General features: G+C 33.5%; 1 protein-coding gene across 7 annotated transcripts in view; it reads right to left on the bottom strand.

Moving 5' to 3' along the window:
- Positions 1–15,969, bottom strand: part of LOC114915583 (3-hydroxyisobutyryl-CoA hydrolase 1-like) — a 45,572-nt gene extending 29,603 nt beyond the window's left edge. The window contains exons 1-4 of one of the 7 annotated variants that reach the window (XM_083074261.1): positions 15,410–15,968; positions 15,290–15,330; positions 14,505–14,587; positions 12,526–12,647 (exon numbers count right to left, since the gene is read on the bottom strand). In XM_083074261.1, the coding sequence (XP_082930387.1) occupies positions 12,526–12,552 (27 nt within the window). In that variant the 5' untranslated portion in view covers positions 12,553–12,647; positions 14,505–14,587; positions 15,290–15,330; positions 15,410–15,968. Of the gene's footprint in view, positions 1–12,525; positions 12,648–14,504; positions 14,588–14,734 lie in introns of all 7 variants that reach the window. The other 6 variants (XM_083074270.1, XM_083074276.1, XM_083074273.1 and 3 more) reach the window with 6 other exon arrangements.
- Between the last annotated feature and the right edge of the window lie 448 nt (positions 15,970–16,417).

Genomic DNA, 16,417 nt, shown 5'->3' with positions numbered 1-16,417 from the left:
TAAAAGGCAACAAAGATTGCTTTAGAATTGATGTATTAGATGATGTGCACATGGAAACTCAAAATAATTTCAAGAGCTCATCGCCACTAGAGAAGGCTTTGCCTATCTCTAACGAAGAATTGGAAAAGGTCATTGGTAAAGCTTGTCATCTGCCAGTGGAATTGGAACATAAAGCATTTTGGGCTTTGAAGGCCTTAAATTATGATTTGAAGGCAGCAGGGGAGAAAAGAAAGCTTCAGTTGCATGAATGGGAAGAAAGGAGATTGAAAGCTTATGAGTCCTCTAAGTCTTACAAGCACAAAGCCAAGATATACCATGACAAGAAGATTTTGAACAGGAACTTCCAACCGGGCCAACAAGTACTGCTATTCAATTCCAGGTTGAAACTTTTCCCTGGGAAGCTCAAATCTAAATGGTCAGGTCCTTTGTCAATTAAATCTGTCAGATCCTATGGAGCCATTGAACTTGAAGATCCTGCCTCTGGAAGGACTTGGTCAGTCAATGGTCAAAGGCTCAAGCATTATCTAGGTGGTGAAGTTGAAAGACTCACTACCATCATTCATTGGAAGGAGCCATGATCAAATAGGGACTGTCAAGCTAAAGACATTAAATTAGCATGTTCTTGTTTTAATTTCTGTTTTAGATTCTAAGTTTTAGTTTGAATAGTGAGTAGTTAAGAGTTTTTGTGCATAGGGTTGTTTGATTTCAAAATGGATGTGCTTGATGATTGGCATGTTTTGGGATATGTTAAGATTGCTGATCTTATTGAGGATATGTTTGTGTTTTGCGTGTTAGGATATATGAAGTTAATTTGATGTTTTAGAGTGGTTGTGTAGCATTCTGAGTTTTGGGTTTGTGATTATTTTGATGCTTTGTTTTGGTAGTAGAATTTGTATTTTGAGTTTTGAATTTCATATTTGATTGCAAGGGGTGTTGTTGTTTGGTGTTTATTATGAGTAGTGGCTTTGGTTGCAACTAGGTGATGCATAGTATGGAGTAAGACATGTTTGTCATTTGGTGTGTTTGATTTAATGTTCATGTCTTATAATTGCTTCTCATGTTTACTTTATGGTTGATATGTTGCTACAATGCATATATTTTGTTCTAAAACATTTGTGTGTGTGCAGTTTTAATAGTGTGTAATAATACGAAGGCTTAAAGTTTCAAGTTCATGTTTCAAGTGGGTGCTTTAAGTCATATCTCTTAGGAATTAAAAGCTTGTTTTGATGTGTTTCAATGATTATAATATTTTGTAAAATTTTGAGTTCCTTGATCATGTTGGCTGCACATTCTGTTGAAATATCTTGGTGACTCACATTGGCTAAAGCAGTTTTGAGAATTGTGAGGTAGTGGTTTAATTAGGAAGTTCAAGAAAGAGTTCAAATTGAATGTATGTTATGTGAACATGATTTTAATAGCTTGCTCATGTGCATCAAGGAATTTTTCTATTCCCTCAATTCATGGAAAATCATTGGGAATCTGAGGCATTAATTTTCAACTTAGAGATAATTCCAAGTATTGGCGCTTCAGCGCCAACTCCACGGCCTTAGTGCCAAGTTCCTGCCTGGCCATTTATGTGTATTAGTTTCTAGAGCTGAAGCGCCAGGGTCACGGCCATGGCGTCAATTTTCTGGACCAGTTCTTTATGTGAGAAAAAATCTCACAGCTGCAGCGCCACAATCCACAGCTAAAGTGCCACTTCTCTGCCAAGGTTCCTAGAACTTTCATGTTCCCACAGCTGAAGCACCAAATCCCAGCGCCATAGCGCTAACTCCCTGGAACCTTCCTTAGATTCAATTTTCCAGCGCTCAAGCGCTAAATCCATGGCCTTAGCGCCAAATTGCTGCTAGGGAATCTCATGTCAAAAAAATTCCACAGCTGCAGCGCCCCACTCACGGCCTTAGCGCCAAGTTTCGGTCTTGGCACAATTGCATGTTAAATCCCCAACGCTCAAGCTCTAACTCTCACAGCCATGGCACCATGTTGCTGTCTTAGCTCAATTGCATATGAAATTTCCAGCGCTCAAGCGCCAGTTCCAGCGCCTAGGCGCCAATTCTCTGGAGCCATTTTTCTAATTTAAATGAGAAGCTTTAGATAGTTCTGGGTCAGTTTTAAAACTGAGCCGCTCACTCCACCTCTTCATTTTCTCCTTTCTCTCACCTCCACCTCTTCATTTCTCTTTTCCTCCCCTCACGAAACCTCCTCATCTCCTCACATTTCATCTCCTTTCTTCATAATCTACATAAAACCTTTGTTCTTCATCATCCATTGTGCACAAATGTGGAATTGCATGAATTTGGGGGTTTGAGTTTTCAACGTGAACATGCATAAACATTCACATTTCTGCCTGTTGTGTGTTCGAAGAAATGCCTGAATGAGAAAAGTATTTGATTTGAACACAATGAAAGCTTTGAAAAAGGTGGTCACTGAAATGTTCCATTTTGTGAAGAAATTTGAGCCTTACATGGCAAGAATTCACATGCATGTTATTTCTCCTTATCATGTCCATCAATTGCTTGATCAAATGCCTAAGTGAATATGTGTTCTTTATCCAAAGTGTGAAATCATTGATCATTGGAGCTAGTAGGAAATATTTGCTTGTTCATTGGTGGCTTAGAAATAACTTTAGTGTTTCACATGTTAGAATGTTTATTGATCATTCCTTATGCCCCATGAAGAATTATGTTTTGTTTGAATGATCAACTTGTAGACTAACTTGGTTGCAAGACTTGGTTGTAAAATTTTCAGATAGTTTGTTCAAGAGGTGGCGGTTCAAGCGGAAGCTCTAAAGCCACTCATAAAATCCTAGCTGCACCAACCCCACCACCACCATCTGAAGTGGCCTGGGGACAGTCCTATATTTTCTGGAGGGGGTGGAGATCAAGGAGATCAAGGTGAACAACTTCATGGTGGGGAGCAAGAGCATGAGCTGATGAAAAGGAGAGGATGGAGGGTCGCTGTCACCCTTGTTTTGAGGAAGAGAAGTTCCACTTTAATTTTATGTCATTTTAAATTACAGTTGTTTTAGTTTTTGTTTTGTTAATTGTTTGAACTATCTGGTGGTTTATATACTTTTGTGAATTAACAATAAAAAAATGGTTTGTTGAGAGGTAGGAAATGAGATGACTTTTAGATCAACAAAAAGGGAAAATACATCTTTTAATTCACTTAAAAATGGTTTTTTTTACGGCTTGTTTTGAGGTTGCACTCATCCAACTTTGTTTGATCATGAAATTGTGAGTTATTTGATTAGCATGGCATGAAAGATCAGTAATTGAACATTTAGCCAAGCTGGTGAGTGAGAGAGACCAAACAGTGCATATATCATATATATTTCCACTTTTGAGAGCCATCATCATAATATATGTGTTTGCATTGGTTGAATCTTGAATGATTGTTCTTGTGAGAAAGTTTTGGACAGGATCAAGGCATTCCCTTGTAAATAACTGAAATCTTTGTAAGCCTAGAGCCAAATAGCCAGCCATAACTGAATCCATCCTTTAAGACCTGTTTGAGCCTTAACCTTCAAATCACCTAAAACCTTTCCCAAATACCAACTCATCACCCTGACCAAACTCTTGAGAGTAAATGAAAATGAATTGGGGATTAAGTTGGGGTAGTTGGTTAGAGTTGTCAAGTTGAGAGAAAGTGGTGAAAGTAAGCCAATGCAATTTGAAGGGAAGAGTCACCTCTCTATCATGTTTTTCTGCTCATAATCAAGTGTGCTTGTTAGTTCATCCTACCATTATCTTGCATTTTGATCTCAAAAAAAAAAAAAATCAAAAAAATCAAAAAAATCAAACTCAAAATCAAATTAAATCAAAAGAAATAAACAAGCACTTGGATAAATAGTTTTAAAAGAGAGAGGGGTCTCTTAAAATTTAGGTAGCAAATTTTGAGGAGAAAGGGTATGTAAATAGAGGAAGATTTTGGGCTGAGAGATCTGGTTGGAGTTGAAGATTAAGAGTGAACAAGGTGGAATGTTTGGGTCATTTTCATTTTACTCTCTTGAGTTTAAACCTTGTTAATTTGAAAAACCACATTCCCTTGTTAACCAAACCTCAGTAAAACCCTCAAAAAGTCCTTGTGATCCATAATTTTCTCTCAAAGAGCAGTAATGAAGAGATGATATCAATGCTTATGTTCATAGAAATGATGAGTGGAATTGAGAGAAACACTCACCCTGGAGAGTCATTCTTATGAGAGATTGTTCAATTGTTGGTTTGTAATGTTTGTGTTATGATTTAGCTTGCAATCTTTTTAGTTAAGCATGATTGATATGTGGGCACCTCAGTGAGTCAAAAATGGTTTGTGATAGTGAATTGATTGAATGTTTGCCTTATTGTTGATCCAAAAGAAATCTCATGATGGGAAACATCCTTTTGTTTTGATTGGTATCTTGTTGGGGACCAACAAGAGATTAAGTTGGGGTAGTTGTTGAGTGTCTTTTTTTTGTATGTTTCGCATTCAACTTTTGGCAATCTTTTTGTACAATTGTAGATAATATATATGTTATTTCACCCCTTTAATTTATAGAATTAAGTCATACTATAAGAGCAGAGGAGTAGTAGAAATCTTAAGGAATTTTCTCATTTTTTGCAGGATTTTTGGCTAGGCAGAGATCCATAGCCATAGCTGTGGATCTGGAGCTCGAGCTGTGGAAGTCTGGGAAGGATATAGAGGTCCAGAGACTTGCAGCTATAGCTGTGGTTCTGCAGCTATAGCTGTGGAAATCTGGAATGCTCATTTTTGGTTCCAGAGACTTGAAGCTACAGCTGCAGGGTCTAAAGCTTGAGCGTTGAGGCTTGGAAGATCAAGGGAAGCCATAGAGACTCACAGCCATAGCTGTGTTTTCACAGCTACAGCTCAGGGAGTTGCTTAATCATGAAGGAGTTTCCACAGCCATGGCTGTAGAGCTACAGCTGTAGTGCCAGAAGTTGCTTCACCTTGAAGGATTCTCCACAGCCATAGCTGTGGTTCTATAGCTGCAGCGGTGGAGTTAAAAATATCACTTTTTGCCCAGTTTTAGAGCTGATATAAAAGGGAAAAAGCAGGAGAACCAAAGGGGGATATACAGAGCACGAATTTGACAGAGAAAAACAGGGAAAAAGCTTGTGAAGAAGGAAGAAGGAAGGAAGAAGAGAGACTTGGAAGCTGGATCCTTTGGGAACGAAGATCAACTCCATTTCTTCATCCTTTGCTTTGTAATTTCTTCTTTTCACTCTTTGATTCTGTAATGGCCATGGGTGGCTAAACTTCTTAAGGATTGGTTGGATGTAACTACTAACTCCTCTTCTTCTTAAATATATGCATTTTCATCTCATTATTTGTGTATTGATTCTTCGTTTAACGCTTATATCGGCTTGATCAACCATTGTATGATTTTTGGCTTTTGAATCCAGTTGGAAAACATTTTCAAAAACTCGAATTGAATCTTGCACCTAATCATTTCTTGTTCTAGGAATAGACTTGATTTGGTTAGTCACATTGTTCAAGTTATTGTTCTTAATGCAAAGTATTAGACTCAAAACATTGAGGAATCATGTTTTGAGTTTAATGACTTTAGGATTCAACCTTGAGGAATCTTGTTGGATTATTTAATGAGCGTGAAAATAATGAATTTAGAATTGCATTTATTTTAAGAAGATTTATGAGTTAGCAAGTGCTTCTGAACCAATCCTTGTCTACTAATCATCGTCTTTACTACATTTACCTTATTGTGTTGTTCGAATCTATCTTCATTCAATTAAAATTTTGAAATCATTCTCTTTTAAATCATTAGAGCGGGAATTACTAAACACGCAAATCCCTGAGGACGATCTTTAAATACTACTTCGAAACTTGGTTCACTTGCCAAGTGGTAGGTTTGCGTAAATTTTCATCAATAAGGTGTGACCTAACATGTACTCATAGACTACTCTAGTGTGTTGCTAGCGGTAATGCACAAGTGTGATATTTTTACTAGTGTCACATGCATGATAACATGTACTTCATGTTCATTACATTCGCATTACAACTATATATGTCGTTGTTTATTATGTTGTGAATGAGTTAAATATGATAATGTGTAATTATTTTTGTTATAACTTGTTATATGTGTTGTTTGTGTTTGGTTAACTGGTTTACATTCCTACCCCGTGAGTTAGAGTGAGATATTTCTCAGTCTTCTTCTCTTTTGTGCTGTTTTCTGATGGTTGTTACAGGTGAACATCAGCATGATGTTGAGGATGTCGGTGATGAGGCTTAGTCCTCAACATTGAGTTCCACTCTAATAAGGCACGTGACACTAGGAAATTAGTTAGGACTAGTTAGGATTTGATTCATACTATTTAAATTGAATAGTTGATTTTATTTCTTTGTAATTTGATATTTTCGCTAAGTCTAATTTAGGTTAAAATGTGATTCTTTCTACCTGTGTGAACTTTGAATTTATTTATTATATTGAGGTATTTCAACTATTTATTATATTATGCATTATGTCATACGAGGTAGAGGGTGTCGTCAGTGATTTAAAACCCGGATCGAATTGGCCGGTCGGACCGAGAATCGGTGGTCCAGCCAGTTCGAATCTTAAGTTGGATCGGTTATGCAGTCGACCCATTTCAAACCGGATTGAACTGGTCAATTTTTCGGTTCAACCGGTGAACCGATGGGTCAAACCGGTTCCACCACTTTTTTTCTTATTTTTTTTAAAAAAAATTTAAGGGACCATAAACTACAAAAATAATAATGAAAATTGAATCTCTTAATGGAAGAGCAAAGAGTCTTATTAAATATAACAATGACTACTTGTTCTAATGTATTTGTTTGTAATATATACAACTTAAATAACTTTTATAGTATATTATTAATTTTAAATATATTTAATAATATAATATTTATGTAGATATTACATATTATTTTGTGATATCAATTGCAAGTATATTATATATCTACATCAAATTTTATATATTATATATATTATATATATAGAAACCCAAACTCAAATTTTAGAGTCCATCAAGGTAAAAGGGAAAGAGAATCTTGCTCTAAGGTATGGGTTATTTGTTGGGTAGCGAGATTGACCTCTAATCTTATTTGTTCATGTATGTTTTAAGCGTGAGGGGTTAAGTCCAAATTCTTGTTGTTGATTGCAATGTGTATGTAGATGTGTATATGATGCCCCTTTGATTTCTAAGTATGTTATTATGACATGTAGCAACCTTCGTCGCCACAGCAAAATAATTTTTTTTATTGATAAATATGGAGTTGCCACCAATGTTTATTTTTACAGAAAAAACATTGGAAAAACTAGAAAAATGGTCTACAAAATCAGACTTTGAGTTTGGGAGTCAATTACGTGTAAGGAAGGTATTAGCACTTTACAATGTCCATCATAAAGACGGTTACCTCTAATTAATCAAGCAAGCTACATAACTTTTAAAATATTTATCTCACCCCAAATTAACTGAAATTAACAATGATAATCAAATATTTTTATTCAACAAGTGCATTTACTTTATTTTAATTGAATATAAGATTTGTTTATTATTATTATTGATGTAAAAATGAGATGTTATTATTATTTTTATTTTTGGGCTAGATAGGAATGATTTCCTGCTCCTACGTATCTCCATATATAGTGAAAATTTAGAGTCATGTAGTTCTTCAAAGAAATTTTTTTAATATTTTTATTTAAATTCACCATTTTAATTTAATTTGGGGCTTTTGAGCAGTCTCGGCTCATACAACCTAAAATTGACAAAGGTGTACACCAAAGCCAATTTATTGAATTATTTTAACTTTGATTAATCATGATTATTATAATTTTTGTGGCAAAAACAAAAATTAATTGTTTTGTAATAAATTTTGTTACAATGTTTTTAAATACTTAGCAAAAATTCTATAATGGTATTTGTAATGGTAACAATTATACGCTTTAATTAATTTAGAAAAGAGTTATAAGATAACAAGTTGTCACAACTTGTATCCTTGCATTCTAAGATTAAGAGAATGTCACATTCAAATAATCTTTTTGTCAAATATTACTTGAATTATTTTATTGATAAAATATAAAACTTAATTTTAAATTGAACTTATAATTTGTAATGTGCTTCATTTTAAAAAAAATCTCGAGATTATAAGTTATAACTATATATTTTCAGGCAATTTAGGGATCAAAAAGATGTCATGTACCTATTTGACCATTTTTCACTAAAATTTTTTTATTGTAGTATTGTTTAGATTAGTTAAATCATAAATACTTAACTTGTAATATTTGAAATATTTTTTAAGAATTTTTAGAACAACCAAGTTGTCACAACTTGTGCTCTAAAAATTTTGAGAGTAAAAAAATGTTACATTCAACCAAACTCTTTCTCTTATTTTACTATTAAAAGGAATCATTATTATTAATAACTGTTTTAACTAAGAAACAAAAGTTTGATTTCATTCTATTATTATGAGATGAGTACTTTAATTTTAAATGATTTCATTTATTTTTTTAATCCTTATTTCAATGCAAAATTACGTGATTATTATTTGATTCATATTCGGTAAGTCTTACAATTCTTTCTTATGCTAATCTAACTTCCAGTAGTTTTGCACAAAAAAATATAATAAAAAAAACATGAAAATATATTCTATCAAACCTTGATAAAAGCTAAAAAAAAAAAAAAAAACAAAGCCACATGCACTAGCCTGTGGAAATGTGATATATCCAAGAAAAGAAAGAAAAGGTCATGGACTTGGTGACACGTGATACTAAGCACAATTTTATGCATGGATGAGGTGAATAATATAACAACAAATTAGATGGAAATATTCACGATACAAATGAAACAAAAGTATAAGTAATAAAAGATAGAAGTTGCGGACTTGAGGCAAAAATTGAAGAAATATGTCTTACCAATTCTTTTGCTTATGCAACGATTTTGTGTTTGTGGTGTTGATTAAAATAAAAAATAATTTGGTTCAAGTGATTTGGTGGTAGGTACAACTACTAATGTTGGCATGAAAATACAGTGCTAGGTAGGAGTGGCTGCCAACTCAAGCTCTGGGACCGCATGAGCCATGATGGATTCAAGGAAGATCAAAGTTTAATGTCATATTATGTATGTGATCCAGATCTTGCAGTGGTTACTCTTTGTGTGTGAAAAATTCCTGGGGTAAAGCGTGAGGTGTGAGTGTTGTGTATGTGAAAAAAAAATGGGTCCTTCCCCTACAATCCGTTCAGCCTTATATACTGTGAGAAATGAGTTCCCCCACTCCACGTCATGTGCAACGTGTGTAGAATGTTCTTCTATTTAATCCCCTTTTTCTTTCTTCATTTTCTCTTTTTACTCGTAAGAGATATGACCCCTTTAACATAGGTCCGCTCGTAGGGTGAAATTGGTGGCTCATTAGATAGGAATGGATTGAGAAAGATTTTTGAAGATTTTCTGAAGATTTTTTGTTTATTGCATTTTCAATATTTATTGTTTTTTTTTCTTTCACATATATGAATATATATATATATATATATATATATATATATATACACACACTAAAACTCAATATTTAGCATTTTTGAAACACCAAATTTATTTATTATTTTTATTTTGTATTTAACTTAACTTTTATTCCTGAAAAAAGAAAAAGTAGTATAACGTGATTAATAGAAAAATGAAAAATAATAAAAGGAATGAAAAAAGAAAAAAAGAAAGAAAATACATAAATAAATAAAAGGGGGACAAAATTGAGTGTTTACTATATACTAATGCTTTTGATCTATGAAATTGTCCCTATTTGTGAATTTATTAGAGTTTGTGGGTTCCTTAAGGGAAAGCCCTATAGACAAAATACAAAACAAATTATTGGAGAAACAATTGTATCTAGTAATTACTTGTAAAAAATATGAACTAATTAGATTATAGATACCCCTTAATTATATGGATTTATAATAGTAATGGAACCCAAACTTGTAGTGAGTAAAATGTGAAGTATGTAAAATGTGACCTTACTAATACCATGTCGGGTACCATATTGGGCTTGCTAGGCATGAAAGCCCAAAATTCTCATGGCGTTGATGATGTCAGGCATGAGTTTAGTCACGTTGGACATGGGAGCTCTAGGGGACTTTCTATTGTGATTTCGTTAGGTGTGGAAAGAATCAATTCAAACATGATACTTCCAGAGGCCCGTGGCCTCACATCTCATCCTTCATAGCATCCAACCACTTTTGCTTGTCTTCACTCTCCATGGCCTCTCAAAAGCACTCATGTTCTCCCCCATCTATAAAGATCACATACGCATCAGAAGAGTACCTCATAGACAATTGTCTCTACCTAGTCGACCTCTTGAGTTGGGTTAGCGGTGGCTCAGTTGCATCACCAAGACTTTCATCATGTGACCTCTCATGTTCTTTTTCATCAAAATCATTAATAGGAATATCTACCTCATCTCCAAATCGTTGTTCACCAACATAGTTATGTTGCTCACCATTTTGAACATCAATATCCAGATTATGAATAAGCAACTGAACTGGATCAACATCAGTCATGCCACTATCTCCCTTAGGTGTAAACTTCTCCACCTTATCAATGTCTTAAATGGTTTAATCTTCCATGAATTTCACATCATGGCTTCTAATAAGCTTCTTCTCAATAGGATCATAGAATTTGCAACCAAATTCATCCTCACCATAACAAATGAAGATACATTGTCTTGTCTTTGTATCCAATTTGGATCTCTCATCCTTTGGAACAAGCACAAACTCCTTGCAACTAAAAACTCTCAAGTGATCATACTTGACATTCTTGCCAAACCAAATTTTATTTGGCACCTCACTATTCAAAGCAATAGCAAGACTAAGATTGATAACATGCACCACCGTTTACAATGTTTCACCCCAAAATCGCTTAGGTAACTTAGCCTCAAATAGCATACACCTCACTCTCTCAATCAATGTCTTGTTCATCCTCTCTACTAAACCATTCAACTAAGGACTTTTCTCATGTGAAATATCATGTTGCCTACAGTAGACTACAAATGTGCTTCAACTTCTTTTTTGACTACCTCTCAACCAAGGCATAAAACTATTCAAACTTCTCTAGCACTTGGACTTTTGTCTTCAAAGCATAGACCTATAGTTTCCTAGAACAATCATCAATAAAGGTAACAAAATAAAGTGCACCACCAAAATTCTTTACCTTCAAAGGACCTCAAACATCTGAATGCACCAATTCAAGCTAGAAGAAGGATGTTTCTTGAAGGATACTCTAGTTTTCTTACCAACCATGCAATGAGAACATTTCTCTAACTTTGCATTCATCAATACCTGAAGCATATCCTTTTTGACTAAATCATTTAGTCCTTTTTCTCACTGATATGACAAAGCCTTCGATGCCACAAAGATGCCTCCATATACATATAATTCACACTATCTTTAGCAACCAATGTTTTTGTCCAATAAAGTTTAGAATTTCTCCCCTTTTTAGCCACGATCAAGTTACCTTTGGTAAGTTTCCACTTTCCAAAACCAAAGTGATTATCATAACCACCATCATCAAGCACCTACACAGAAACCAAATTAAAATGGACATTTGGAGCATGCTTAACTCCTCTAAGCAACAACTACATCCCATGTTGGTTTATAATATGTCATCATTACCCATCTTTAATACTCCAAAATTGCCAACAATGTAAGTTGTGAAGAACTCCTTCTTGGTTGTAACATATAGTGTAACACCACTATTTATTATCCACATGCCCCTCATCGGATACAAGATTAATTGCATCAACATCACGGAGAAGAACAAGATCATCACTAGTAGCAGTAGTAACATGATCACTATCATTATGATTTATCTATTTTTGCTTTCACTTATTCTCTTATTCTCCTTCTTCCACATAAAACAATTCCTTTGTATATGTATTATTTTGTGATAAAAGTGACACTCCACATTTTTGTACTAAAACTTAGACTTGTTCTTGTTTTTGTCTCTACCACCCTTCTGTTCTCTCTTCTGGTTTCTCCCTATGTTCTCAATAACAATCACCTCTAAATGAGATTAACTACCTTGTGTCTTCATTATCATCTCCTCATTAAGCGCACCACTATTTTTCATTTGCAAAGAAACATTACCATTAGGAGAACACTAATCATGAAAACCCAGAATGTCTCCCATGAATTAGGAAAGAAAATTTAATAGAAATAATCCCAATAAATCTTCATTAAATTTTATACCCATTCTAGATAGTTGATCAAAACGTCCTTGAAATTTACTTTAAGTGATTTGTAATGGGAGTCCCCTCCTTGTACTTCAACTCCATAAAATTCTTCAGCTAGTACAATTTATTAGTCACTATCATTCTAGTACAATTTATAACTCACATGTGTCTCATTAGCAATAAAATTATAGGCATTATCATCAACAAATTGCCTGATAAATCCACACACCTATTGATGCTCAAAATCTCATTCTTCATCAAACTTGCATTTTGGTTTATTAGAAGCAAAGACAAGAAGATGTAAGTTCTTAACAAATAGCAAATCCTTTATCTTACCCTTCCATAGGTGATAATTTGCTCCATTCAAAGAAATTATCTTTGTATGTGCCTCCACCATTCAAGCAAGTCAAACAGACCCTTAACCAAAAAGCTCTAATGCCACTCTGATGGGAGAAAGCCTAACACAATAACAACAACTAATTGAGAAAGAGCAATAATGCAGTAAAAATTAAATTCCCATGCTTGCAAGAATTTATGAGGAGCACCAACAAAATAGAGCAAAAAAGATAACCCAAACATATAAGAGACACAAATATTTTTAATGTAGAAAACCCTTCAATGTAAGAGTAAAAAATCACAAGTTGTCTAGACCAAAGAAAAACTCCAATATGATTAACAAAGGATATAAGAGAGTCTCCAAAGAATGCACCAAACAGTGCTTACAATTAGGCAAAGTATAACAGATCACAATTGCTTACAATTGAGAAATAAGAAGATAAAAAACTCCAAAACAAAATTGTTATTATGAGATGTTTTTCTCCCAGTACTCTATACTTTCTTTTAATGATCCAACTATTGAGTATGAAATGCCATGTTGTATGAACCTACTATCCCAAAATTAGCATGATCCAATGGTAAATAAATCTTGAGTTGCAATTCAACAAATGTTACTCGATGGATATATGACCTATAACTTTCTCTCTTCTCTTCTCTCTATATTTTGTTGTTGTTTTGACAATTTGAGTCACTCTCCTTCTGCCCTAATCTGACCCCTCTCCACTTGATTAAGTGAGACATGATAGGCTTATACAATTTGAGCTTATTCTCCACAGAGGAAGGGAACTCAAAACTCAACAATATGATGACGGTAGTGGAAACATTATTACCAAAAGGTCTAAAACCATCATTGTCATCACCACCGTTGTGTTGCCCCACTATCAACACCACCATCACTAGTGTCATGTGACGACACTGACGATAGTAATAGCAACAACAACAAGAAGGTTTGTGACATTATTACCTCCACAACCACCATCATCGTTGCCTCTACTGTCATGTTCTTTGTCAGGGATGATGGTTTGGTATGGTTACTGTAAGAGCATATAACATGGTAGACAGATTCTTTAAAAATTACTTAAAGCTTGTGGACACAGATGCAACACTGTTCTTTCATTCTAATGTGGCCATGGAATGGTTAGTTTTAAGGATTGAAGCACTTCAAAATTTGACAGTCATCATTGCAGCTTTGTTGCTTATTCTAGCTCCTCAGGGATATGTGTCTCCAGGTATAATTATATGAAATGTTAATTACCTCGATAAGGTTTTATGCATGCTATTAACAAAATATTTTATTAGCTACTCTTAATCAAAGTCCATCTCAATAAATGCAAAATTCAGCCTCTAAACCACCAAAACGAAAAAAAGGAAGCCATAGTATCATAAAGGTTTTTCTAAATTAAGATATTCATTAGAGAAATCATAGGCTGTCAAACATTATAAGAGTACACTACACTATGTTGCTAAAAAAAAACAATGGTACAAAAAATTAGTGGAAGGACCAATGGATTAAAGTATAATATTCACATGAGATAAATCTACAAAAACCTTTGTCAAAAATATCATATGACATTGTGAGAATTTTAGAATCTAAAAACAAAACCAGAGGCTGGAAAATGAGAATCCAAATAAGTTTACATCTAATAAGATTCTTTATACCTCCCAACTCTTCCCACAATGCAGCCAAGAGATTTAGTAGAAAAACGATTGGTATAATGAACTATTGTCTCAAAAGAACTTGTGCCAAACTAAAGAAGTTGAGAAAGAGTTAATTCAGTATAGGAAAAGATGATTTTTTGTTGTCCTAAATAATTTGCAATATATACAAGACACTATTTTAAAGACAGAAGCACAAGATCGGTCAGAAAAAATTCTAACTTTTTTTTTGTTTCAGAAAGATGAATTATATAGAAAAAAGTATTTTTGAAGGTAATAAAATTATCAGCTGAGACTTCATTATGCACAAAACATAGAAGTACCTTTACTTCTCCAGAGGCAGACCTTATCCCATCTTTCTTTTGCCACCCAACAACTATAGAAGATTGTGGACCCAATGTAAGCTCTATTAATTTGTAACACAGATGATAAGGGAGAGATCGGAACATTCCATCATACATGCCATATGAAATTCTGATCAGACAAGAATCAGATTGGCTACATCTAAAACTATTTAATAATATTATAAAGTACTAGGACCACTAAATCCCACCATGTTGTGAGTGCCTTAATTCCCATCCTTTATCATCATGCTCCATGCTCGTCTTTGCCAAAAGGATAATTATCTAATACTATATAATAATACTATGAAGTACAACCACTATTTTTTTATCTTAACCAGAATGCTTTATGTTTTACATTTCCCTTAAAGCTTGCTTTCATATGCTAAACAAAGAGACAAAATTACACTCTCTTTTTTGTATTTCTATTTTTTACCTAAGATAAATGTAAAAGCAAATTATAAAATTACATCACTAGTACTAAATACAACCAGATATCATACTGCTACACATTCATCAATATCTAAAATTGAATATATCTAAACCAGATTGCCTTTGGGATTACAAGAGGGTATGTTTACTTGCACGAGGAATGATGCACCTAGATCATACATTGTGACATAAAGCCACAAAATATAATTATACAATATAATTACACCTCTAAAGTATCACACAACAAATCGTTCTCCGCATAAATAGAAACCAACGAGCTCCACGAAATAACATCCTCAACCAAAAATAAATAAAGAACATTTGTATTCCCTTACCTTAAATTTGTAATCTCTGAAAAAATTGTTCCATCTAAAGCCTTTGAAGAAAAAAATTGTAATGAAATATTATACAAAGGAAAAATAGGGAATCAAAATGGATATGAATCGAAAACTCACCTTAAATGGAAAATCGATCGAAGAACAGCGTAAAGAAGAGGGAGCTTTTTTGCAAAATCACTAACCCCAAATTGAACACTTAGCAAAATGTTTTCATCGCAAATTGGCTCACGAACGATTGTGTTGAGCGTGAAATATGAAGCTGAAGGTTTAACGGAAGAAGTTTGAGAGTGAAGCAAAAGGTTTAATGGAAGAAGAAGAAGCGAAGTAGAGCTATGGATTGAACGTGAAGCAGAACATATGAGCGTGAATGACGTGCCCTAAGTGAAGCGATTCTAATAATTTTTTTATTCTTTTAATTCTTTTAATGAAAATAAAAATATTTTTTAATTAACTTGTACACGTGGTAAGAAGAGAACCGGATATTTAAACATTGTGGCGGTTTAAAATCGCCGAAACTTTAATTATTTTGTGGCGGTTAAAAACACCACCAGAATTAATTATAACATTTTGTAGCGATTTATTAAAATCGCTGAAAAGAAATCGCCACTAATTAACTAATTTTTTGTAGTGATATATTATAAATATGGATCAAAATAAATAAGAAATTTTTTAAAAATTCATATACTCTAATTAAAAAAATATATCTAAAAATCTAATCGTAAAAAAAACCTCTAAATATTTTTTTCACATAAATAACTATTGGTATTAATTATGTAGGAGTGCATATAAATATTTTTTTTTATTATAAATTAATGTCTTCCTCTTACAAAAAAAATGAGATTCATACTCAACAATAATATTATCATCACTTTTAAGCAATTTATAAACTTTTTTAAGTTTTATTTAGCAACAGAATAGAATTTCGTTGCTAATTTTAACTAATCTTTAGCGATTGAATTAAATTCTGTCGCTAATTTTAATTAATATTTAGTGACTGAATTCAATTTTGTCATTATTTTTAACTAATATTTAGCAATCAAATTGATTTTTGTCGCTAAAACAATCAAAATTTCTTATTTAGCGACCGAATTCAATTTCGTCGCTAAAAAATAAAAAATTTCTTAT

The sequence above is a fragment of the Cajanus cajan genome, chromosome 1 (genome assembly GCF_000230855.2).
Source record: "Cajanus cajan strain Asha chromosome 1, NIPB_CcT2T_4, whole genome shotgun sequence".
NCBI classification, from domain to species: domain Eukaryota; kingdom Viridiplantae; phylum Streptophyta; class Magnoliopsida; order Fabales; family Fabaceae; genus Cajanus; species Cajanus cajan.
Note: the sequence above shows the minus strand (reverse complement) of the source record. Positions and strands in the feature narration are given on the sequence as shown.